Raw genomic sequence first — 25,478 nt, 5'->3', positions numbered from 1 at the left:
CTAAGGCTGGTCTTCAATAACAATATAAACAATAGAAAGCCCACATACATGTGGAAGCTGAACAACGGCCTACTCAATGATAACTTGGTCAAGGAAGAAATAAAGAAAGTAAAGACTTTTTCAAATTTAATGATAATGAAGGCACAGCATACCCAAACTTATGGGACATATTGAAAGCAGTCCTAAGAGGGAAACTCATAACTGCGTGCCTCCAAAGGGAATCTGCAGAGAGCATACACTAGCAGCTTGACAGCACACTTGAAAGCTCTAGAACAAAAAGAAGTAAATACACCCAAGAGGAGTAGACAGTAGGAGGTAATCAATCTCAAGGGCTGAAATCAACCAAGTAGAAACAAAAAGAACTATATGAAGAATCAACAAAAACCAGGAGCTGGTTCTTTGAGAAGATCAACAAGATAGATAAACCCTTAGCCAGACTAACCAGAGGGCAGAGAGACATTATCCAAATTAAAAAAAAATCAGAAAAAAAACCCAGAAATGTTGTTACATCAGAGATGTAACAACAAAAACTGAGGAAATTCAAAAAATTTATCAGATCTTACTACAAAAGCCTATATTCAATAAAACTGGAAAATCTGGATGAAATGGACAATTTTCTAGACAGATACCAAATACCAAAGTTGAATCAGGATCAGATAAGCCATCTAAAGAGTCCTATAACCCCTAAAGAAATAGAAGCAGTCACTAATAGTCTCCCAAACAAACAAACAAAAACAAAATAACAACAACAACAAAACCCCAGGACCAGATGGGTTTAGTGCAGAATTCTATCAGACTGTCAAAGAAGACCTAATACCAATACTCTTCAAACTATTCCACACAATAGAAACAGAAGGTACTCTACCCAATTCATTCTATGAAGCCACAGTTACACTGATATCAAAACCACACAAAGACTCAACAAAGAAAGATAACTTCAGACCAATCTCTCTTATGAATAAAGATGCAAAAATACTCAATAAAATTCCTGCAAACTAAATCCAAGAATATTTCAAAACAATCATTCAACACGATCAAGTAAGCTTCATCCGAGGGATGCAGGGATGGTTCAATATACTGAAATCCATCAATGTAATCTACTACATAAACAAAGAAAAAGACCACATGATCATTTAATTAGATGCTGAAAAAGCATTTGACAAAATCCAACATTCCTTCATGTTAAAAGTCTTGGAAAGATCAGGAATTCAAGGCCCATATCTAAATATAGTAAAAGCAATATACAGCAAACCAGTAGCCAACATCAAACTAAATGGAGAGAAACTGGAAGCAATCCCACTAAAATCTGGTACTAGACAAGGTTGCCCACTTTCTCCCTATCTATTCAATATAGCACTTGAAGTTCACAATATAAATATAAAATATTTATATAAACAACAATATAAAACAATATAAGCCGGGCACATTCCTTTAATCCCAGCACTTGGGAGGCAGAGACAGGCGGATTTCTGAGTTCAAGGCCAGCCTGTTCTACATAGTGAGTTCCAGGACAGTCAGGGCTACACAGAGAAGCCCTGTCTCGAAAAACCAAAATAATCAAATAAATAGACAAATAAATAAAAAAAATATAAAATATCTTGGTGTGACTCTAAACAAACAAATGAAAGATCTGTATGACAAGAACTTCAAGTCTCCGAAGAAAGAAATCAAAGAAGACCTCAGAAGATAGAAACATCTCCCATGCTTGTGGATTGGCAGGATTAATATAGTAAAAATGGCTATCTTGCTGAAAGCAATCTACAGATTCAATACAATCTCCACCAAAATTCCAACTCAATTCTTCATAGAGTTAGAGCAATTCTCAAATTCATTTGGAATAACAACAACAACAACAAAAAAAAAACCAGGATAGGGAAAACTATTCTCAACAATAAAAGAACTTCTTGGGGAATCTCTATCCCAGACCTCAAGCTGTACTACAGAGCAATATTGATAAAATCTGCATGGTATTGGTACAGTGACAGACAGGTAGATCATGGAATAAAACTGAAGACCCAGAGATGAATCCACACACCTATGGACACTTGATCTTTGACAAAGGAGCTAAATGGTTTCCAGTGTAAAAAAGACAGCATTTTCAACAAATAGTGCTGGTTCAACCGTCGGTCAACATGTAGAAGAATGCAAATTGATCCATTCTTATCTTCCTGTACAAAGCTCAAGTCCAAGTGGATTAAGGACCTCCACATAAAACCAGATATACTGAATCTAATAGAAGAGAAATCAGGGAAAAGTCTTGAACACATAGGCACAGGGGTAATGTTCCTGAACAGAACATCAATTATTTATGCTCTAAGATCAAGAATCAACAAATGGGACCTCATGAGACTGAAAAGCTTCTGTAAGGCAAAGGACACTGTCAATAGCACAAAATGGCAACAACAGATTGAGAAAAGATCTTTACCAATCCTACATCTGATAGAGGGCTAATATCCAATATATACAAAGAACTCAAGAAGTTAGACTCCAGAGAACCAAATAACCCTATTTAAAAATGGAGAACAGAGCTAAACAGAGAATTCTCAACTGAGGAAACTCAAATGTGTAAAGAAGCACCTAAAGAAATGTTCAACATCCTTAGTCATCAGGGAAATGCAAATCAAAACATCCCTGAGATTCCACCTCACACTAGTCAGAATGGCTAAGATCAAAAACTCAGGTGACAGCAGATGCTGGCAAGGATGTGGAGAAGGAACATTCCTCCATTGCTGGTGGGACTGCAAGCTGGTACAACCACTCTGGAAATCAGTGTGGAGGTTCCTCAGAAAATTGGACATAGTACTACCTATGGACCCTGCTATACCACTCCTGGGCATATGCCCAGAAAATGCTCCAACATGTAATAAGGACACATGCTCCACTATGTTCATAGTAACCATATTTATAATAACCAGAAGGTGGAAACAACCCAGATGTCCCTCAACAGAGGAATGGATACAGAAAATGTGGTAATTTACACAATGGAATACTACTTGGCTATTCAAAATAATGACTTCATGAAATTCTTAGGCAAATGGATGGATCTGGAGGATATCCTGAGTGAGGTAACCCAGTCACAAAAGAACACACATGGTATACACTCACTGCAAGTGGATATTAGCCCAAAAGTTTGGAATATCCAGGATTCAATTCACAGCCCATATGAAGCCCAAGAAGAAGGAAGGTAAAAGTGTGTATGCTTCAGTGCTTCTTAGAAGGGAGAACAAAATACTCACAGGAGAAAATATGGAGACAAAGTGTGGAGCAGAGACCGATGGAAAGACCATCCAGAGACTGCCCTACTTGGGGATCCATCCCATATACAGTCATCAAACCTGAATGCTGTTGTGGATGCCAGGAATTGCTTGCTGACAGGAGCCTGATACGGCTGTCTTCTGAGAGGCTCTTCTAGAGCCTGACAAATCTAGAGGCAGATGCTCATAGCCAACCATTCGACTGAGTGTGGGGTCCCTGATGGAGGAGTTATAGAAGAAACTGAAGGAACTGAGGAGGTTTGCAGTCCCATGGGGAGAGTAACAGTGTCAACAGGCCAGATCTTCCCTCCCCAGAGCTTCCCGGGGACTGGACCACCAACCAAAGAGTACATATGGAGGGACCCATGACTCAGGCTGCATATGTGGTAGAGGATGGCCTTGTTGGACATCAGTGGGAGAGCGGCCCTTGGGCCTAAGGGTGTTCCATGCCCCAGAGCAGAGAAATGCCAGGGAGGGAAGACGGGAGTGGGTGGGTGGGGGATCACACTCATAGAGGCAGGGGGAGGGAGGATGGAATAGGGGGTTTCCAAAGGGGAGACCTGGAAAGGGGAAAATATCTGAAAAGTAAATAAAGAAAATATCCAATAAAAAAGAGAAAAATATATATGAAAAACAAATAGAAGAAGCAAATTCAGGCAGTCTCAATCCAGAGTACACAACACAGTATTATATAGCCTTAGGTAACCTTATAATGATAACTTATTTAAAACTTAGATTTCTAGAGAGCTCGAAAGATGGCTGAGCATTTATGTAGATCCAGGTTTAGTTCCCAACACCCACATGATAGCTCATAATTGGCTGTAACCGTTTAGAGGAGATGCAGTACTTCTGGCCTCTGCAGTAATGAGGTGTATGCTGACATATGTGAACACATACTACTTATTTACATAAACTAAAAAAATCTAAAAAATAAAACAAAAAGATTTAACATTTCTACTAAATGGTAAAATTTGGAGAAGCCTGTCCTGTACTAAATATGTAATTTCACAATTTTATATTCTTTTATTTTTTCTAATACAGGCTTCTTTTAAATTACACAAAGAAATTAAAATGAGTTTTAACTACTTTCTGTTCACTTTGAAAACATAACAAGTAAAAGTGAAAAGTGGCTTGCCTTCTTACCAAAAGAAATAGCAGAGAATAGAAAAGTAAATAAAGGTACAGAAAGATCTAGCCCTGTACATGTTCTATGTGGTAATCCATCTGTCAGCCTAGGCAGTCTTACAGCACGCTGTCAGCATTTATTTGTCCTGACAAACTCTATGGGTATTATTTCTCCACTTACTGAATAAGGAAACTAAAGCATAGCGACATTATCTAGAATTTACCCAATGTCATACAGCAAGCAAGTAGCAGAATCTAAACTACTCTATCATATTGCAGGAGTCAAAGGAAAACAACATCTACAGTAGGAATACCTTCATCTGTCTTAATATAAAAACGGGAAATTTGTGGGGATAAGAATGTTAAATGGGAAAAGACAAACATTTTTGCCTCCAAAGTTGATGAGTCCTATATACAACCATATAACATAAACAATCTCAAACAATCAGAACTCTGAAAAGCATGTTTGGTTGTGAATCTCTTAGATGCTTCCTTACCCAAATCACAGTCCCCCCCTTTTTTCAGTTAAATGAACAGAATATAAATATCTGTAAAAGTTGAACACCATTGCTAAGGGTTGGGAGTACAGCTCAGGAAAGCAACAGCAAATTTTTACAGTAGATTCTCAATCCTTTATGAATCTATATTCCTCACCCCTATTAAATTTGAAACCTGTGCTCCAAGAATCTATAAATTTTCCCAAACGTCAATGTAAAGGAAGAAAATATCTAAGAAAAAATTGGAAAAAAAAAACGATAATACTATCCTGGTTCCCCAGCATCTTTCATATTAATCATTAGCCATCCTATCTGCCTTTTAACATATACTTTATTCTTCAGTAGGATTTACTTAAATATTTGGAGAAAGATATTTTGATGATAAAATAAAAATAAACGCAGACTACTTTAGGAGAGGAAAGACTTTCTAGGAATGTGCAGGTTTCCTTTTGTGTCTCCCCTGGCTGCCTGCCCCCTCTGCTGTTGTTTTTTTTCTTTTAAACAAAGGCTAAAGTAACCTAGGCTGGCCTTCCACCTGCTCTGTTAGCTGAAGATGACTTCATCTGCCTACCTCCAAATTCTGAGTGGTGAGATCACAGCTGTGTGCTACCATCTGAAGTTTATGTGTGGTGCTGTGGATTGAATCCAGGACCAGTTGCATTTTAAGCCAATATGGTACTGAGCCACATCTCCAACTCAGGGCTTCTTTTAAAACAGCCATCACAGCCCATTTGGTAAATCTTCCAATGTCTCTATCCTAAAGGATCTCCTAAGGAAAGCCCAAGCACAGCACTGTGGGCCTCAGAGTGAGGAGAGAAGGGGGCAGCATGAAGAGAGTGACCATCTGTACCAAGCGTGCTTGGCGCTTTACACAAGCTTTTTTTGTTTGTTTTTTTTTTTAACTTTATTTTTATTTTCTTTGCTTTTTGAAGCAGGGTCTCCCTATGTAGCCTAGAAAAGCCTTGAACTCATGATCCTTCTACCTCTTATACCTAAGTGCTGGGTTTACAGGCATGTTTCACCACACCTAGTTCATTATTCTTTATTTTATTTTGGCACTGATTTTCATGTAGCCCAATCTGGCTTCATACTCAAACTTAAACTTAAGCTGTCTAAGTGAGGCTGATCTCCCTAAGTAATAGGGCTTCAAATGTGTGTCTCCAGCAACCTATATGTAATACCTATACCACCACCACCACCACCACCACCACCACCACCACCACCACCACCACCACCACCACCTACTAAAGCATTATTGCACTGATTTTATAGTAGAGTAACCAGAAAAGTTAGCCTGCCCTAATTTAAAGCGTAAGTATAAAAACACAGTAATGTAATTTGGGGGTAGTAAAAAACACATTTATCACTGAAATGTTAGTACTTATTTTCATTAGAAAAATAAACATGGTAACTAGAGCTCACTCTTTTGTTTTAATCATCAACTTTTAGTTTTAATATTTCTCTTAGTTTTAGTATTTCCTAGTGAAAGTTTATTATTGGTATTACCATATTCTTGGGTATTCAGAAGTATTGTTAGCATGTCATCTATGAAAGTTTTAGTCAATGAAACTGAAGGGACGAACTTGGCCTTTTGATCTAGGTTCTTTCCTAGTATTATTTACTCAGTATTTCTATTACATTCATCCAAATTACATAGCTACTATTGATAAAGACTTTATTTATAGGCTACATGAATAATATGTAAAAGACTTTAAATACTCAGAGTAGGGGACTGGTGAGATGGCTCAGCGGGTAAGAGCACCGACTGCTCTTCCAAAGGTCCTGAGTTCAAATCCCAGCAACCACATGGTGGCTTACAACCATCCATACAAGATCTGATGCCCTCTTCTGGAGTGTCTGAAGTCAGCTACAGTGTAATTACATATAATAAATAAATAAATAAATATTTAAAAATAAATAAATAAATAAATAAATAAATAAATACTCAGAGTAAACTGCAATCCAAAGTCAAACCATTGTGAAACTGAGGCTTACTTTTTTTTTAATAGAACGCTGTCACTTGATGTTCTTCACTTTAGGTAAACCTAATTTATGATAGACATGTACCAACCCAAAGGATAGGGATTATTATAATAGAACCCCTTGTAACATCTTCAAAAATATGAAAAATTATAGGTAAAATTTAAATTAGCCAATATATATATAAAGAAACAAATAACTTATATGCCAAATTGGGTAAAGCCACAAATATGAAGATCTAAGGGCATGCCAAGGATTATTATTTTAAAATAAGTAAATAAATAGACAATAAAATCTCTAACCTTATTAAAGAAATCAGTCTTTGGTAGTATTAATAAGAATATGATTTCAATAATAATTCAATATAAAAATCACATAGATACACATAGACACAGTTATAAGTATAAACTAACTACGAAGGTGCATCAACTTATAGCATAATACTAGCTCAGTATATGAAAAAATTAAATGTACTTTAACTTGAAAAACAATACTTAAAATACAGATATTCTATTAATATATGAGTCGTGAGATTCAAAATTATTTCAGTAAACACACATATAACTGTGAATGTGAATAACACTTTTTACTATCTTTTAATATATTAATTCTTCCTATTTAAAGGCTTCTTAGACAATGAATAGAATCATATACAGATTTGTAAGTGAAAGTCTCAAATATGAAAAAAACAGAAATCAAAAGTACAAAATTTGTTTTCATCTAACTCTGTAAATCAAAAGTACCCAGTTATGTCTAATATATGTTTATTGAATAAGATGCAATAAGAAGAACAATTCAATAAGCAAATAACAGAAAAAAAAGCCTAGATCAAATGCTCTTTTTTCTGTTTTGAGGTGGCTGATAATCAGCCTAAATATTCTAATTTTAAAAAATTTGGTTCCCAGTTTTAGATCATTTCTAAGTTACCATGGTTAGCTAAACAGCTAAAAAGAAAACACTGAAAAGCAGAAAATAAGCAGTCTAAGAAAATCCAACTATAAATTCCATTTATCTAGAATTGGTAATTATCAAATGATCTGAAAATGCAAGTAAAAAGGGGGTAGAAATAGAACAGCTTAAATTCAACTGACAAAGTAGAGCCAAATCAACATAAGTAGAAAACAAAGCCAGGTTTTAAAAATCTCCCTATCCTCAAGATGCAGAAATATTCATTTATTTCTAAATATTCCAGGTAACGACAGGACACGTGTGATGTACTAAGGAAGCCTGCTTACCACGTCTAGAATTCTGTAGTTTCTCAAAAGGGAATTTACTGATAAGCTACTGCAATGGAAAGCAGAGATTCTGGAATCATGTTGCAAAAAAAGAAACCTGACCTCCACATTCACACACACACCAAAAAATCCTAACAGTTTAAAAGTGATTTTATAATAAAAAACATTCTTTTAAGAAATAAAGAGATTTTTTAAAGGTTCACAAAATAATAAAGAACACAATTAAAAATGAAACGTTCCCGATAATAATTTCTTAATGGGTTCTCTGCTGTAAGTCTTTTAGGCTGCATTTCTTTTCCTACAAATCTCAAAGTAGGCCTTATGCCTCAGAAACCATGGAACACACAAATATTCTGCTTATCATACTCACAATCTTGCCTCTTCCTTTCTCATCTGTCAATACTCTGCAATTGGCTTCCCATTTCCAGGCGTACTCACTGGCCATGTCGTTGGTGCTGACACATTAGTAATGATCCACCCTTTAATCTTCTCCAGCCAGCTCTTCTCACTGCCAAGAACTTACTATGCCTTACAGGTGACACTTCTAGCAGATGTTGATTATGGTCCCAATGCACAAGAGATGCTCCCAAAGGGGCGGACAGCCCCTAACAACATCACCTGCTTCTTTTTGTATCCACATAAGCAAGCACTGCTATAATTGTTTTGAACATCTAATGATTTCAAAAAATATACAGATGAGCTCCTTTCATTAGGTTGCTTGGCATGAAGTTATTTTTTTCAGAATACTGCAGCAAATACAGACTGTACAATCCCATTTGAGAGAAATATTTTTATACGGGTTTTCTCTGTGGCGCAGTTTAGTTTACTCTTCTGGTAGAGAAAATTGCTGAAGAACTGGTTCTGAGGTTTCTAATGGCGCAGCGTTAACCAGAGTGAATGATTCACGGATGTTCTTAACATTCAGGAGTAACATGGAAGGCTAACAGTGCAGCCTGGGTCCAGAGCTGATGAATGGCGCAGTGCTGCTGTTGTCATAGCAACCGAGAGAAAGAGAAAAAAAAGCAGCACCATAGAAGGAGCTGTGACATGGATTCTGGGAACAATTTATATTAAAAAACTGTAAGCACCTCGTGTTTTAAAGCTACAAGCTCCTCTGATTCCTCTTTAGGTTTTACTCTTGGATTTCTGACTCTGAGCTATATAAACGCATATTGTAAAATACAGCAACTATGTGAACAGTGCCAAAAGAAAAACTCTAATAAGGCAATTTAAAGGATCAATATAGTACTTTGGCAAGCTAATATATAACTCTCCAGTATCTTCATAATATATGAGATAGATTTTAAAATTAGACACTGATATATAGCTACAATATAGGAATTATCTAGAATCTAAGACAGCAAAAAAGTTGTTTTTAAATACTCAGATATATTGAGATTAAATTCTTTCACTCAGATGGTATACATCAGATACACCAAAACTGCAGCATCATCGACAGACTGGCTCATAAAATAGCAATGACACCAGTTTCAAAGACAGGTATGTTATTGGATTCCTTTTGCATACAGGAAGGTTCAAAAATACTTACTTCAGCAGGGGTGGGGGGGTATAGGGAGCTTTCGGGATAGCATTTGAAATGTAAATAAAGAAAATAATAATAAAAAAATGAAAAAAAATATACTTCACTAAAGATGCTTATTGCCTTTATTCACAAAGAAATTTCTCACCAATGCTATGTGATATGGTTACTGTTCTATCCCATAAGTCTGAAGGCCTCACTCTATTTAGCCTGGAAGAACTTTTTCTGTGTAGTTTTTCCTCGCTTCTCAAACATCCAGAATTCCTTCCTCTCGGGTGAACTGTACAATAGCTTCCAAAAGGACTTATGAAAAAAGGACTTAAGAATGGAGTTGATATATGAATTGCTAACATGTATTTTCCTCTGCAGTATTCTAGGTATGGCCCTTAACTAAGCTGTGGGGAGATAAAATCTTTCTTTAGATTCCTAATGAATTGGCAGAGCCCACTGGTACCAATCTATTTCATCTATATAGATAAGATGGTTGCATACTAAGTTATCCTTTTTTTCATAACAATGTTGATTTCTTATCCATCACCACTCATTTAATGAAAGGTTTAGATATAATGTAGAGCAAAGTAATTATAGAAATTAATATACTATTGTTTTCTTTTATAGACAGCACTATGATAAAAATTCTAGTATAAATTATATATTGCTGTCAAAGATTCCTGATGCATTAATTTCTAGAAATTATGACCTCCACATTAAATATGACCAAAAGGACTGCAATGCAGTACAAACCAAATGCACTTGACTAGTGTGCTGATTTTAACTGTATTATGAATTTGGTTACTTATCAGACATCACCATGGGTAACTCAATCACTCCCATCCTTAGATTCATCACCAGTAAAGTACAGGTAATAACAGATTTCCACCTTCTTCCTAAAGTTATTGTGGCAGCAGAATAAAATAAAGCAATGCAATGCCAAGACTTGACAAACATGTATTTTATCTAAAAATACCTAGTTAAAAAATAATACAGCTAAAAATGGAGAAATAAGTTTTAGTAGACTTCAACCCAAAACTGGTCTGAAAAGTTAAACATCTTCCAGAATAGATACTTTCGTGGTTTTTTTTTTTTTTTTTTTTTTGACATGTGGGGGAAGAAATGGAAGAACAGGGACAGGGAAAAAGAGAAGAGAGAGGAAGAGGAAGGAAAGGAGAAGGCTGGAGAGAGGTGGGGGGAGAGGTAGATGGAGAGGGACAGAGACAGACAGACAGACAAACATTTACTGTCATTACATTGCCCAGGCTGGTCTTCAACTCAAAGATACTTTTGCCTTACCCTTTAAAAGTACCCACAATTATGGTTATACCATAGAATTTGTATTTGTAGGCTAGTTTTCATAACTGACTGCAAATTTGGTATCATATTGTACATAATTTGTCACAGTGGCTATTTCTTTTTTTGTTTTGTTTTGGTTTTTTTTGTTGTTGTTGTTTGTTTTTCGAGACAGGGTTTCTCTGGAACTTACTTTGTAGACCAGGCTGGCCTCGAACTCAAAAATCCGCCTGCCTCTGCCTCCCAAGTGCTGGGATTAAAGGCGTGCGCCACCACACCCGGCCACAGTGGCTATTTCTTTATATATTATAGTAGGTGGAGAGGTCTTGGAATATCGTTAAAAAGGAGTATTTAAGGTAAATACATAAATATAATTCTATAACCTGGCATGACATGCATATCTTAGAAAATGGTAACAGTGAGAAAGAAAAGCAGTTCTCACAGAATGATGGAACTAACAAACTGGCAAAGTAAGGAACTTCAACTGCTTTTTTCTTTACCTAACAACAAACTGTAAGGTCAAGTGAAAAGGTGTTTGTGTTTGACTTGAATGTTTTGCAATGCCATTACTTGGTTCTGTGTCTCTGCTGTAGTCTGATCTCTTCTATCTAGTAAGCCTTTAAAATCAAGTATTAACATGTCCCACTTTTTTTCTTTTTTGAGGAAAATTCTCTTTAGTTGCAACTTTAGAATGTCAACAGTTTACTTGGTGTCAAGGAACAAGTTTTTCTCACAAAATATCACTATCCAAACCAAGCTGACGCGATCCATGCATTAGCTAGATTTCAGAATAGCTCTGAAACAAACACTATAGACTCAGAAATCATTTTTCACCATGTTTGTGCTCGGTAGGAGGCTAAGGATGAGGACATGGTAGAGATAAATGAAAAGACAAATTATAGGTTTGGTTTGCTTAAAATAGTTCATTTAACTAAAAGGTAGAAAGATTTAAGGAGTAGTCCCTTAACTACTAATTTCTAACTCCCTTGTGACTATATGAATCTAAAATTTACATGGAATTCTTTCCTCTTTTCATGCCTATTCTCTTTTACAGTCTTCCCATTATAAGCTTTCTTCCAGTACCCCAAGGCAAGGCAGTACTGAGATTATATGAATATATGACCTCTCCACTCCCACAGAGAAAGTATCAGTTCTTCTTGAATTGTTACAGTAACTTAAGCTTTGGACAGATTTTTTTAAAATTGGTTATTTTATTTATTTGCATTTCAAATGTTGTCCCCCTTCCCAGTTTCCCCTATAAAAACCACCTCCTCCCTCCTTCCTCCCCCTGCCTCTATGAGGGTACTCCCCCACCCACCCACCCATTCCTGCCTCAGCAGCCTAGTGTTCCTCTATCCTGGGTCATCAAGTCTCCACAGGACCAAGAGGCTCCACTCCCAGTGATGCCAGATGAGGCAATCCTCTGCTACATATCCAGCTGGAGCCCCTATGTACTTTTTGGGTGATGGTTTAGTCCCTGGGAGCATTGGGGGTTCTGGTTGGTTGATTTCTGTGTGGGCCCACACCTTTCCTATGAATAGCTGCAGCTCCAGGTCAGGACTTCAATTTGCAACAGAGATGACAGATAAAGAAGAGAAAGAAGTATGCTCCGAGGTAGGGTGCATTCCTAGCAAATGTAAGGCTCTGGCTTCAATCCCCAACAACCTTGTACACAGTCTATTATTACTTAAAAATCACAGAACAATACTACCTACAAATTGGAATATTTTTGAAGATTACTTTCATCTCTGAAGGATAAGCTTTCTCGGCTGCATAGTCTGAGAAGTACTGTTTTTAATGAGTGTCATGAATAATATTTAAGGGATTTCTAAAGACTCACTGTGCTCCACTTTCACTTTATATGTTGCTTTTATGCCTGAATAAAACTTGCCCAAAAGTGTGATGCTAACTTTACATTATAATTATAACACTTACAAAAGATCACTAGCTCATAAGGGCTCTTCCTGAATGTTTTTATCAGTAAGTTCTAATACATTATCCAATTCCAAGTGGTAAGCCATGAATATATGTGCATAAGAACACTAAATAGGCTCAGTATGTTGTACACATACCTATATATTAACAGTTATAATTATTGAAGAGGCCAAAAGTTTTGTGAGGAAATGGGAGATAAGAACCCACAGGAGTTGGAGGGAGAGTAGGAGGTATATGTGAAAAATACAATACTCATGAAATTCTCAAAAAAAAAAAACTTTAAAAAAGAGTACATACTGATGTACACATATCAAATATACATTTTCTCATTTTACTTGACTCATTAAACTAATCTATATTTAGAAAATATACCAAACAATATAGATGCATACTTAAAAAATAATTACTTTCAGAAACCAGAAACATAGACTTTTGCCAGAAACAAAGAAAACACTGTTATCCAACTAACTCAATTATAATCCAAAACACCGTGCACTAGATTATTTAAACAAAATAATCATCCACACATTTGTAGAAAATGTTATAATGACAATGTCTTGTGATTTTTAAAATTCATCCAACAACATGGAAGACGTTGACATTTGGGACAGGAATGGTATATTTATAATAAAGTGCAGCTAAATGAAAGTTTTTGAAACTCTGTTCTCTGGTATCTAAAATTCTTATCAAAGGGACACATTTTCATGAGATGTGTTTATTGTTCTTAGAGATGCTGAGTCTGTTGATTTGGCTTAGTACTACAAAATATCTATTATAAACCAAGTATATAATTGTTGCTAAGCCTTACACCAACCCACACTATAACTTACTGCTTGTTTAGAGACTTCTAAGGATTTCTTCTTAATTATGGGTATTTGTTTGCCTTTTGTGATAGCGTGTGAATGAGAAGAATTCCCAATGGCGGACATCTCTTAGTTCTTACATTCCATATTTGGCATTTTGAAGTTCATGTTCTACGGCAGGCGAACATAAAACAAATGGGAAAGGACAGGGTCAATGAAGCACAAGGACAGATTTCTAGGAACCATCGCAGAAAGCTGTAGTGAAGTTCATGGGAAGACACAGAGGAATGAGGGAGCTCCATTTTCCTGTAACCTTCCTGGTATTTGCCATGTTAGGACAGTCACATTGATAAAAACGAATACAAGGAAATCTGTGACGGAGAGATAGATAGATAACTTATGTACCTGGTCAATTTCTTTTATTGTATCTCCCTCTCCTTACACATTTACACTTTGAAGGAGTTTACCTTCCAAATCTACTTATTAATTTAATGAATTAAAATTTCAAGTAAAAATGAATTCATCAGAGTTAAGTTAAAACCTTCCCTCAAAACAAATATAGTCATTTATATAAAATGGCAAGAAAAGAAACTTATTTTAAATAGTGAGTTACATCGAGGATCATGGCACTGAATGTTACAAACCCTCAAGTAGAAAAAATATGATGCTATTTTACAAATAAGTTACCCCCAAACTGCAGTGAGCAACTGACACAGAGAGGAACTCTACAGGTACTTCTGTATTTTTCTCAGTCTAAGGTACTGTCATCTTTTCTTTCGTATGCACCAACAGAAGCTCTAAAAAAGCCAATAAATATACCTAGATAGTGAGCTTGGAAATAAATGTATATATAACTATTTAAAATAAAAAATAAAAACCTTTAAACTTAACTATAAAATTTTGCAAATTTTAAAAATCACATTTTAGTGCACTTATTTAGGTAGGTGGGGGTAGGTGATAGGTTTGGGGGCAGAGTGGGTACATAATGTTATGGCATCCACATGGGAGGCAGGGATAACTTATGGAAATTGGTTCTTGAGCCCAGGAAACCTTGAGTGAATGTGTAAAGAACAGCTGAATGTCTCAGTGAATGTGAATTGTTTGACATGGGCACAGTGTAGGAAGCATCTTCTACAGAGACTAGCTAACTCCTTTCCACTGTGCTGCACCTACTAAACATACTATGTTTGTGTCTGTGAGTCTATCATTTTTTTTAAAAATTATTTATTTTATGTTTACGAGGGCTCTGTCTACATGTACACCTGCATGCCAGAGGAGGACACCAGGTCCTGTTAAAGATGATTTCTGGGAACTGAACTCAGAACTGGAGCCATCTCTTCAGCCCCAAGACTATCCTTTTTTCATTCAACTGCCACACCAGTCAGGTTTCTACACCCAACCTACGCATGCCATAGTACCTTCTACCATGTTGGTCTCAGGGATCAAACTTAGATCATGGGGTTCACAGCAACCACCCTTAGCTGTTGAACACAAATATATATGGAATTCTGACCCATATTTTTGTCCAACGGTTCTTTTGGGTCTGAAGTTCTGAGCCATAACTCTACCTCATTATGGATAACTCATAAAGATCAGTAGCAAACAGATATCAATTACTAGTGACTATTCTTCTTTTATAAAGACTTTATATGAAATGTGAATGAAGAAAATATCTAATAAAATTGTTTTTAAAAAGGGTGGGTTGGGGAGCAGGGTGGGTTGGGGAGCAGGGTGGGTTGGGGAGCAGAGTGGGGGGAGTGTATAAGGGACTTTTGGGATAGCATTTGAAATGTAAATGAAGAAAATGTCTAATAAAATTGTTTTAAAAAAAGACCTTATAGCCATGTTTTAACATTCTTTGGACATGCAGCTCTTAGAGAAGTATCTGTATGTGTCTGGAGCATGGGTTGTGGCTGGGATGGGGTTTCAGCAGTCTTTTGTGTTAGTGTGTATCATGTAAACATGCAAAATAATTCTTCATTTTGTTGCTAAACTTGATATAAGGGTCTCAAATTTTATTCTGTCAACTTGATACAAGAGTTGAGTATTTTCTGTCTGTTGCTTAAAGCAGAATGTTGTTTTTCATGGGAAAACTTTGAAGTCAGATATTCTTAGGGTGAATATTTGACTGGCTCTGCTAATGAGCTATATGAATTTGGTCAAGTTATTGCTTATTCTGAGTATGTTATCTTCTTGTACTTATTATTATTTTTGCCTTACAGAGGACTTCATAGATCAAGCAAGATAGCATGTATATCAGGAAGTTAATACAGAGTTCTCTGGTAGAATTTTTAGGATAGCTTAAGTATACTATCATATCATCTGCAAATAGTAATACCTTGACTTCTTTCTTTCCAATTTGAATCCTTCTGACCTCCTTTTGTTGACTAATTGCTCTAGCCAGAGCAACATGATTTTGATACTGGCCCTGGGCTACATAATAAAACCCAGTCTTTAAAAGTTAATTAGTTAATTGATATATGAGGGGTTAGGGCAGACAAAATTCCAGGAGGTAATTAGTCAGTGAAAGAAGAATGTGTAAATGAGAATGTATCACAAATTCAGAGAACTATAGGTCCAAAGGATGTTAAAACATGAATATAAAATCTTTGCAAAAGAAAATGATCACTGGAAGTTAATATGGAAGAAAATGTAACTCTAAAATATTGCAAAGTAACCTCCCTCTTGTGCATTTTTTTTTTTGTAATTAAAAACAATTTCTGACAGAATCTTTCAATGCAGCCAAGGCTGTTACTGAACACACAATCCTCCTACCTCGGCCCCCAAGTGCTGGAATTACAGGCCCACATTACCATGTCTGGGTTCATGTCCAAGTTGGTACAACTAAGATGAGATAAGCAACATAGCTTCAGTATCCTCTTAATAGTAAGCAGGATTTAAATGAAGTCTCTAAATATTTCTAGAGAAAATCATGAGGACTACTTTCTAGAATCTATAAAGTGTTGTCAAATAAGGAAGATGCTAATTTATGCTATATTATTCTAAAAGATAGAACTTGGACTAATGGATTACAGTAACTAAGAAATGTATTTCATCCATGGAAACCAGAGTAGTTATGACAATAATTCAAGAAGAGGCTTTGCTACAGAAGAGAAAATGTTTAGACAAAGACTGCTGCTATTCTCTTAGACTGCTGTGAAGACTGAATCTCCTCACAGGTGTAAAGTACTGAGTGCTGTCTGGAACATAGTAATAACTCAATAAACACCAACTATAATTGCCATAACTACTTCCATGATTGGTACTTAAAAGTTTAGTTAAAACCTACCTGTAAAAGCCTTTCGGTTTGCTGACTATGGTCACATTTGACTTTGTGGTTATCAGGCTAGTTGTTATTAGCTTGCTTGCTGTCAATTTTATATTGTTTTCTTCCATTTTTTGCTGTTGCGCTCTAAAATTGTGCACTGTAGTCTCATAAGTATCATTATTGGTGGCCAATTCAATTTCTTTTGATTTTTTAATGCTGCATGTTATTTATTTATTTATTGCTGCTTTCATTTTTATTGTAATTTACCATTCCTCCTGAAGATTCTATTTTCTTAATCTTCTCCAAGAAATAATATATTTATTAGTCAAGTAATATTTTTAATTAATTTTATTCACTTCAGCGTCCTATTTTGTTGACAACTCTTCTTCTATTTATTCTTCCTTGTTTTATCTCATGTTAAATGCTTAACTAATTTACTTTAATGACTTTCTTATTTGCCGATAAAGCATTCAAAGCAATGACTTTTAACAGTGACCTAATGGGAATACTTCCTAACTTTTAATATACCATACACTAAACTCCTGAGTTTTTAAAAAAGTTTGGTTTCTAGTTTTAACTCAAAACTTATTTTAAAAAATTTTAAAACTTGCAAACAGGAAAAAGAATTACTCTTTATTTTTAGTTGTTAGATTTCATTTTTATTTTTACTTTCACTGAAAAACAGATTTTTGCTACAACTAAGTATATGATAAATACTTAGAAACAGTTCAGTGTTTAAAAAGGCATTTTTCCTATATAAAATTCTATACTTAACTAAATGATTAATTGCATTATTCAAGTTCTCCATATTCATTATCCTCTGAGTTATTAATTTTGAGGCATGGGATCTATCTTAAATCTAAAATCATCAATTTTCCTTTTTATCATTAACAATGTTTGCCATAGACAGTGCTTTAAAAAACATCTTTACAGAGATATAATTCACATACCATGAAATTTATCTCTCCACTGAAAATAGGCTTTGTATATTCATAGGCTTGAGTAACTATCACCATAATCTACACTTAAAACATTTTATCATCCAGAATTAAACTCCCACCCTCAGAACTAACTTCACATACTTGTCCCTTCAGTCCTAAGAAACTGCTAAATGTTCAGTCTCTATTCATGACACTTCATAAGCTAGAATTTTACAAATACTCATATGACCTTTGGGGGCTAGCTTCTTTTATTCAGAATGAATTTGAATGGTTCATCCATAGCTCTGATGGTTCATGGCACTTCATAGATTAGAATTTCACAAATAATTATATAACCTTCTATGACTGGCTTATTTTACTTAGAATGAATTTACAAGGTTCATCCATGTTGTGGTACAGAAAAATAATTCATTTTTATTGTCAAACAATATGGCTTTAACACATTCTCTTCCATTCATCAGCTAATGTGATCCATTTGGTTCTAGTTTGTTTTAATAATGCTGGCTCATGAAAACTGAAATTATTTATAGTGAATGAAGGAACAATTCCCTAACATTCTTATTTTTAGTATTGAAGGACTAAGTAAATAATCTCTGAAGGTCCAGAAATAGTTCCTGTTTGCTGTTCTTATCACTGAATTAATCTTGGGGTTTATAGCAGGTGAGCCTTCATATTCCAAAGATCTTGAAAAGTGTTTATATATTTATTTGCTCATTTAATGTTGTAAAAAATGAGAGCATAACAGTTATTGATATAACTTAGACTACTATGCATAACTATTTCATTTAAAAATTCACTATGATAGACTCAAGTCAGGCTCATGCCTTTAATCCAAGCAACAGGGAGGTAAAGACAGGAAGATTGGGCATTTAAACCTAGCCTCAGTTACATAATGAGCTTTAGGTTAGTTTGGGATTATAAAAGTTTCTGCCCTCCTCCTTGACAAAAGAAATCTATAAGGCACCTAGAATGCCAACGTTTCTAAAATTCAAAATATGCACTCATATGTTATAGGATGACTATATCTAGTAAGTTAGACTGTATAGACTAACATGTATAGACCTTTCATATTTTCAAATTAGGTTTTCAATAATTTTCTTAGAATGTCTATAAGGCATAGCTACATTTCCATATCTATCCAACATAAAAAGAAAAAAACTAGCAGTCAATACTTAGTAGATTATAGGAGGTATATCTAATAAATCACATTTAATATTCACATCAGTTCTAATAAAATTTGCACTCATACATCTTGAATTACAATGTTACCCAAAACTCTAAGGCAAACTGCCAGTGAAGACATGTCAGATAATGTAGACTAACAATAAAAGAGCTTTGCAGTGATTCTTGCAGAATATCTTTAAAATAAATAAATGTTTCCATTTTATCTATGACAAAAACAGTATTTTGTCTATATCTAGTATTTCAGATGTTGAAGCTTACCGAAATTAGACTGTTATATCCTACCATCTACACTGCACTGCTTAATCGATTTGATGACAGTGTCTGAAGATTAAGCATCAAGAAAGTGAAAAGGTCTTTTGAAGTGGCTTGAAGGTCTCCTTCTAAAAGCCCAGAATACAAAGTTAATAAATACAGATGATAGAAACTCAATTCTCGAACCTCTTAGACACTTCAACAGTTGTTGCTAGCAGAACTCCCCACTCTAGGCCAGATACCAACTCACAAGGCTTACAGGTACTCCTCTATTTTTCACTCTATTGATATGCTATTATCAATGCTATCACCCTTTTTCCTTTTTTTTAAACTAAAAAAGCAACTTAAGTACAGCAAATTTTAAATGAATTTTAGCAAGATTACATGGCAAATCTGTTATACCACCTCATAGGTTTCAATTTCCCACAGGGTAAAAATGATAAACATAAAAAGGGCATGAACTAAGCTTATGCCATGATTCTCCCACTTTTGAGTAGTGGTTACATGTCTCTAGCATAATCCAATGCCTCTCTTTACACTTTCATATATATCAATTTATAACACACATGTATTCATATGATTGATAAGTAGATTTTATGCACACAACACTATATATATGTAAATAAGCACATACTTTGAAGTATTTAAGTTATCGAAGTTATTCAAATTTATTTGTAAAATTCAGAAGAATTTGATACATCGATACAACTGTTTGTATTGATGTTTATACATACTAGGATAGGTAAGTGACATAAAATAGGAGTTAATCAATGCATTCTTATATAGCTATAGATAAAGAAATACCAAGTCTTTGTGATACAACTAAGNCATCAAGGAAGTAGTAATAGGTAAGAATCTGGCACTAATTAGGGCCAACAGTGTATCTCTGCATACTCTTGCACATCTCTCCCATTATAGAGCAATACATAACTAATCAACTGAANAGTGGCTCTTATTCAACTTTTAGGTCTTCTAGTTTCCATTTACCATTTAAAACATTTGACTGTATCTTCTGTCTTTAGAAACAACAACAAAAAAGTAAATAATATGCAAATGCATAGGNCAAGTCTTTAACTTCTCTAATGCTCAATTTTCTTGTTGGTAAATGAAGACTACTTGCTAACTGTATTATTTTTGGCAAATTTTCAATTTAGCAAACATGTACCTCTCTGTAACTTAGTTTACTTATTTGAAAAATGAAGATATATGTGAAACTATATTAATGGAGCATATGCCACATATAAGACATTCAAGTGAACGTTTCTATCATTTTTCAATATTTACTAAAAATATTATTTCAAAACACATGAAATTTGTTTGTTAATTGATTGGATTTCTCAATGTAACCCAAGGTGACCTAGAACTGACTCTAAATAGTCTAGACTGGCCACTAAGCAACATTTTTAATGCTGGGATTATGTGTGTAATTTACTACATTCAGTTCCTCAAAAATATAAAGCTCCAACTTATCAAATATGGTTTTAAGTGATAACCAATGCATTAACAAAAGACACAACTACATCCCCATTTTAGAGAAAAATACAGAGATGGAATAAGTAAAGCAGACTTGGAAGACAAATTTAAGCAGTCTTACCACTGAGTCTGTGTCTCAGCTGCTTTTATTGTATTAACTCTTGTTGGTGATGAACAGAGGAATCCATCTATATGTTTAAAACTACTTTCAAGCTCTAAGCCATTTGTGTCTTTTAAAGTTTTGGCAAACAAGTCAAAACACTGAAAATGGACTTCTTTCTGCAAACATGTCTTCTTACATATACATGTGCTAACCGACTAACATAAAAGTATATTGGATACAAAAGCTGCCCTAAATGACACAAAAAGGTTAATCCTCTGTAGTATCTTACAATGATAACAAAAGTACTCAACTTGTTTGAAACTGAGGACTATTTAAAGCTCAGCAAAACATGTAAAAGATTAATGAAGAGGGCTGGTGAGACAGCTCAGGGGATAAAGGCACTTGTTGACAAGCCTGATAACCTGAACACAATCTCTGGGACTCATGTAGTACAGAGAAGGAACCCATTCCTGCAAGGTTAAGGAACACAGAATGAATGCGCTATCACTCACACTCTATGCTCTCCACACTTGCTAACATATCCAATTAAAAATTGAAGCAGATTGTATTACTTCCCATCCCACTTCTGCATATGATATTACAATCAAAGTAGCCTCCTTACTAGGCAAAAATGTCCAACCTCTGTCTGCCTCTTTAATTCGCTTTCTAGTGGCCTCTCCTTTGACACTGTCCAGCAACACTAGGCTCTTCCCCTAGACCTTGCTCCTGACTTTTCTTTCTCCTGTATTATTCCATAAGAAAAAAAAAACGTCTATTTCCACCCCAATTTCTCTGCACAACTTTCCATACTTCATATCGTCATAATACTTGCTCTATTTAGAATTATTTGCTTATTGGTTATTGGTTATTCCCCTGACTATCACCAACCCCCATTTAAACAGGGTCTATGTAGCATTGGCTGCCCTGGAACTGTGTAAATCAGGCTGGCCTGGAATGGACAGAGATCTGCCTGCCCCTGTGTTTGTAAAGCCATATCTAGTGGTTATATATTTCTTATCATTATCCCTCACATCTGAAATATAAAAACCTTGAAGCAAGCCCTTGTCTTTTTCACTGCTATGTCTTACTTAGAGTAGTATTTAGCATATAGTCCTAAACAAATTATTTGTTGAATGACTGAGCCTTACAATATATACTGAAAACAGAAAACTAAATGTTAGAAAGCCATAAGAGAAATAAAACAAGCTAACACTATTTATTCTGTTTGATAGGTAGGTAATATACATACAAGTAATACTTAGAAGTTTAAATGCATGGACACAGATAGTGGCCTCATTAAATTTGTGCTTTTGCTTAAGTATCTCTGGAGGGTATTTCCATATTGTCTGTAGTTTTTTCCTTTAAAATAATTAGGAAAAGGGTAAAAGCAATCTATGGACCAAGGGTGTCTTTTAAACTTTGAAATATCTTCATTTATTCCATTTAAATAGGCAGGTTTATCATCTGCCTTACATGGGGGAAAATGATCAAAGAAACATTTTTAAGAATTTTTTAATGAATCATAAATTTTACTTCAAAATGTAAATATCACTAAACATGCATACATGTTAAAACAATAAAATTTACACCTTCATTACTTTTTTCTTTTGCATAGGACATTACAATATAGAATCTATGCCTTACAAAATATATAACAAAGTTTTATCTGAGCAAGCCAAGGCCAGATTGGGAAACTGTACAACTGTAATACTTCACTGTAGTGATCCAGGAAAGACAGAACATGGGCTTTGGCAGCATATTGGGAACTAGGTTTTTTTAAAAAAGTTCCTATGGAAAAGGAAACTGGAAACCTGATGGAAATGGCCTTGGACTCTTGGATTTTGTCTTGGGTTTTGGCAAAGGATCCCACAGAAGTTCCACTGACTACTTTTTTATCATATGCCATACATGGGGGGAAATGATCAAAGAACCATTTTTAGAATATTTCCTTTATTCAGAAGTTTTAAAATTCATTCTTAGTCTTAAATGTTTAGGTTATTTATATTCCTCAGTAAGTAAAACTTTATGAGACATTCCACACATTTAAAATACTGTGAAATTAAAACTGGGTGGTTCATACATGTTGTTAGTTAGCTATACCCCATCTTACTGTACCATGACATCACCTCTGAAATAATGAATTACTGACTTTGTTATTAAGCGAATTTATATTTTAACAAAGATAGCTATTTAAACTGACAGTAAAATTGGTATAAGCCAATCAGGTAGGTACCACAAAACCACATGCAATCTAGCTTACTTCACAGAAATGAGAACTTTTTTGTACTTTGCCCACTGGATGTGGGAAATGAAACAAACACACAGATTTTGCATTTTGTGTTTTTATTAATGACACCTTTATCTGCAAAAACAAGATGATTTCTAAGCAATCAAAATGTATTCTTGTCACAACTTTTTTTTTTTTTTTTTGGGTTTTTTGAGACAGGGTTTNTCTGTGTAGCCCTGGCTGTCCTGGAACTCACTCTGTAGACCAGGTTGGCCTCGAACTCAGAAATCCGCCTGCCTCTGCCTCCCAAGTGCTGGGATTAAAGGCGTGCACCACTATGCCCGGCTTTGTCACAACATACTAAAATTGATGATAATTTTAGACTTTGGAAAGGAACCAAAATTTTAGGTTACTGTTTATTAAGCTTATCTAATGACCCATGTCAATACTTTGACTCACTCAAGTTACCTTAAAACGCCTAAAATACAATCAGCAACGTAAAGACGTCAAACTCTTACACTTTTTGAAACTACTGAATAGTGAAATACTGTACTTTGGTGAAAATTATAAACATTAAGTAGTTCATTCTATTTATGAGTCAAAAAAGTCTCATTTCACTCTCTTCCTTCTTTTCTTTTGAACATGACATGACAACCAAATTTCCTACTTTAGCTCAAAGGCACAGAGGAAACAATCGATATCTCCTTGATTTCATCTTTTATGTACTCCAATCCATCAATCCCATCAACAGACATCTATCTAGAGGATGCTGCCTAAAATGCCACAGTGAAAACCATCATTTTGTATACTTAATATATTTTGTTTTAAGAATATACTGATAATGTCAGAAGAATCTAACTGTGTAACCCAGGCTTTCGTATCTTCACATGGAAATATTCTTCAGTTATATCTCACAATTTCTTCCCTGAAAATGTTGAGAACAAAGTCCACTTAATAAAGATCTACTTTTACACCTAACATGAACAGAATGAGCAATACAGATTTTGAGACGTATTTAAAGTCAGTGCCATAACAATTTATGAATCACAATAAATATCCCAAGGAGTTGTAATCATCTATAAAGAGAAACCATTCGAGTCAGATTTGAACACTAGAGATGAAATCTAGAAATCATGATTTCAAACAAAAACATGGCTCATGTCTATAGATTTGCTGAACTGTCAAGCTCTAACACAACTAAAATTCCAATGTCTCCATCTGTTAATGTGACAGGAACAGGCTGGTAAGTGAAGTCAGAACAACAGTGTATTCTGGCAAAACTAAGAACTTCCTGAAAATCTAGAAAAACATGTCCACAACAGATGGGTCACTTAGAAATGAATACATCAATCTGCCAAACTGAGTACAGCTCTAATTCGCTAAATGAAAATCAGCAGGAGCTCCACTTTCTAAGTCTTATGGCAGAGAGAAGGCTAAAGGGGAGGTAATCTGAAGATGCACAAACACACATCTAATGTGACCTAAAGTGTCATACTCTTAGGTTTCCTGTCAAACATACTAAATTCAGGTAAATTCCTTACCAGTTAACTTCTTCACAGGTTGGAGCCGAACACTGATAGACTGATGTGTGAGTAAGGGGGAGGATGGAAGAGAGCGAGACATGCCCTCCATAATCCGAATGTGCTGCATACCTTCACTCACTGGAAGTGGCGGAACAGCGTAGTCTGGCTCAAAAGCACAATCGCTTTCTGTGGAGATGCCACCTGTTAATAGGAAAGAAGAGTGCAAGAGATGATAAGGATGGTTCACAACAGTATATAACACACACACATATACACACTCATTTGTATATTTATTGGGAGGGAGAGATGGATGAAGGAAAGAAAAATAAAGGAAGGAAAAAGAAAGCAAGGAAGAAGAAAGATAGGAAGGAAGGAAGAAATTAAAGAAGAAAGAAGGCAGAGAGAGGCTGGATCTTACAACCCTAACTCCCATAAAATTAAATGAAGACAATAGCAGGTTGTTAGGACCACAAACAAAGACCTATCACAACATGTCTTAAACTATTTACACAAATTTGCTATACATAGAAAAAATTTACATATACAGTATTTGGTCATTAACAGTAACAAATATACATTGAAGATAAATCAGAAAAATCATATAAGCTGGGGCTATAACTCCATGGCCAGACTCCCTGCCTCACATTCTCAAGGCCCTAGGTTCAATTTTTAGTATTGAATAAATAATAAATAAATACATAAATAAATAAACAAACATGTGTGTGTGTGTGTGTGAGAGAGAGAGAGAGAGAGAGAGAGAGAGAGAGAGAGAGAGAGAGAGAGAATGAATGAACAAACAAGGGAGAAAAAGCCAAAGCAAATATAACCTGACAGAAAATACAATGTGTTC

At 35.2% G+C, this 25,478-nt stretch overlaps 1 protein-coding gene across 6 annotated transcripts in view; it reads right to left on the bottom strand.

The window, feature by feature from the left end:
- Positions 1 to 25,478, bottom strand: part of Tanc2 (tetratricopeptide repeat, ankyrin repeat and coiled-coil containing 2) — a 309,788-nt gene that overhangs the window by 188,742 nt on the left and 95,568 nt on the right. For 3 of the 6 annotated variants that reach the window (XM_021213586.1, XM_021213585.2, XM_029545904.1), the window contains exon 4: positions 24,758 to 24,829. In XM_021213586.1, coding sequence (XP_021069245.1) covers positions 24,758 to 24,829 — 72 coding nt within the window. Of the gene's footprint in view, positions 1 to 24,646; positions 24,830 to 25,478 lie in introns of all 6 variants that reach the window. The other 3 variants (XM_029545901.1, XM_029545902.1, XM_029545903.1) reach the window with 1 other exon arrangement.

The sequence above is a fragment of the Mus pahari genome, chromosome 14 (genome assembly GCF_900095145.1).
Source record: "Mus pahari chromosome 14, PAHARI_EIJ_v1.1, whole genome shotgun sequence".
In the NCBI taxonomy this organism is placed as follows: Eukaryota; Metazoa; Chordata; class Mammalia; order Rodentia; family Muridae; genus Mus; species Mus pahari.
This window is presented reverse-complemented; position numbering and strand designations above follow the sequence as displayed.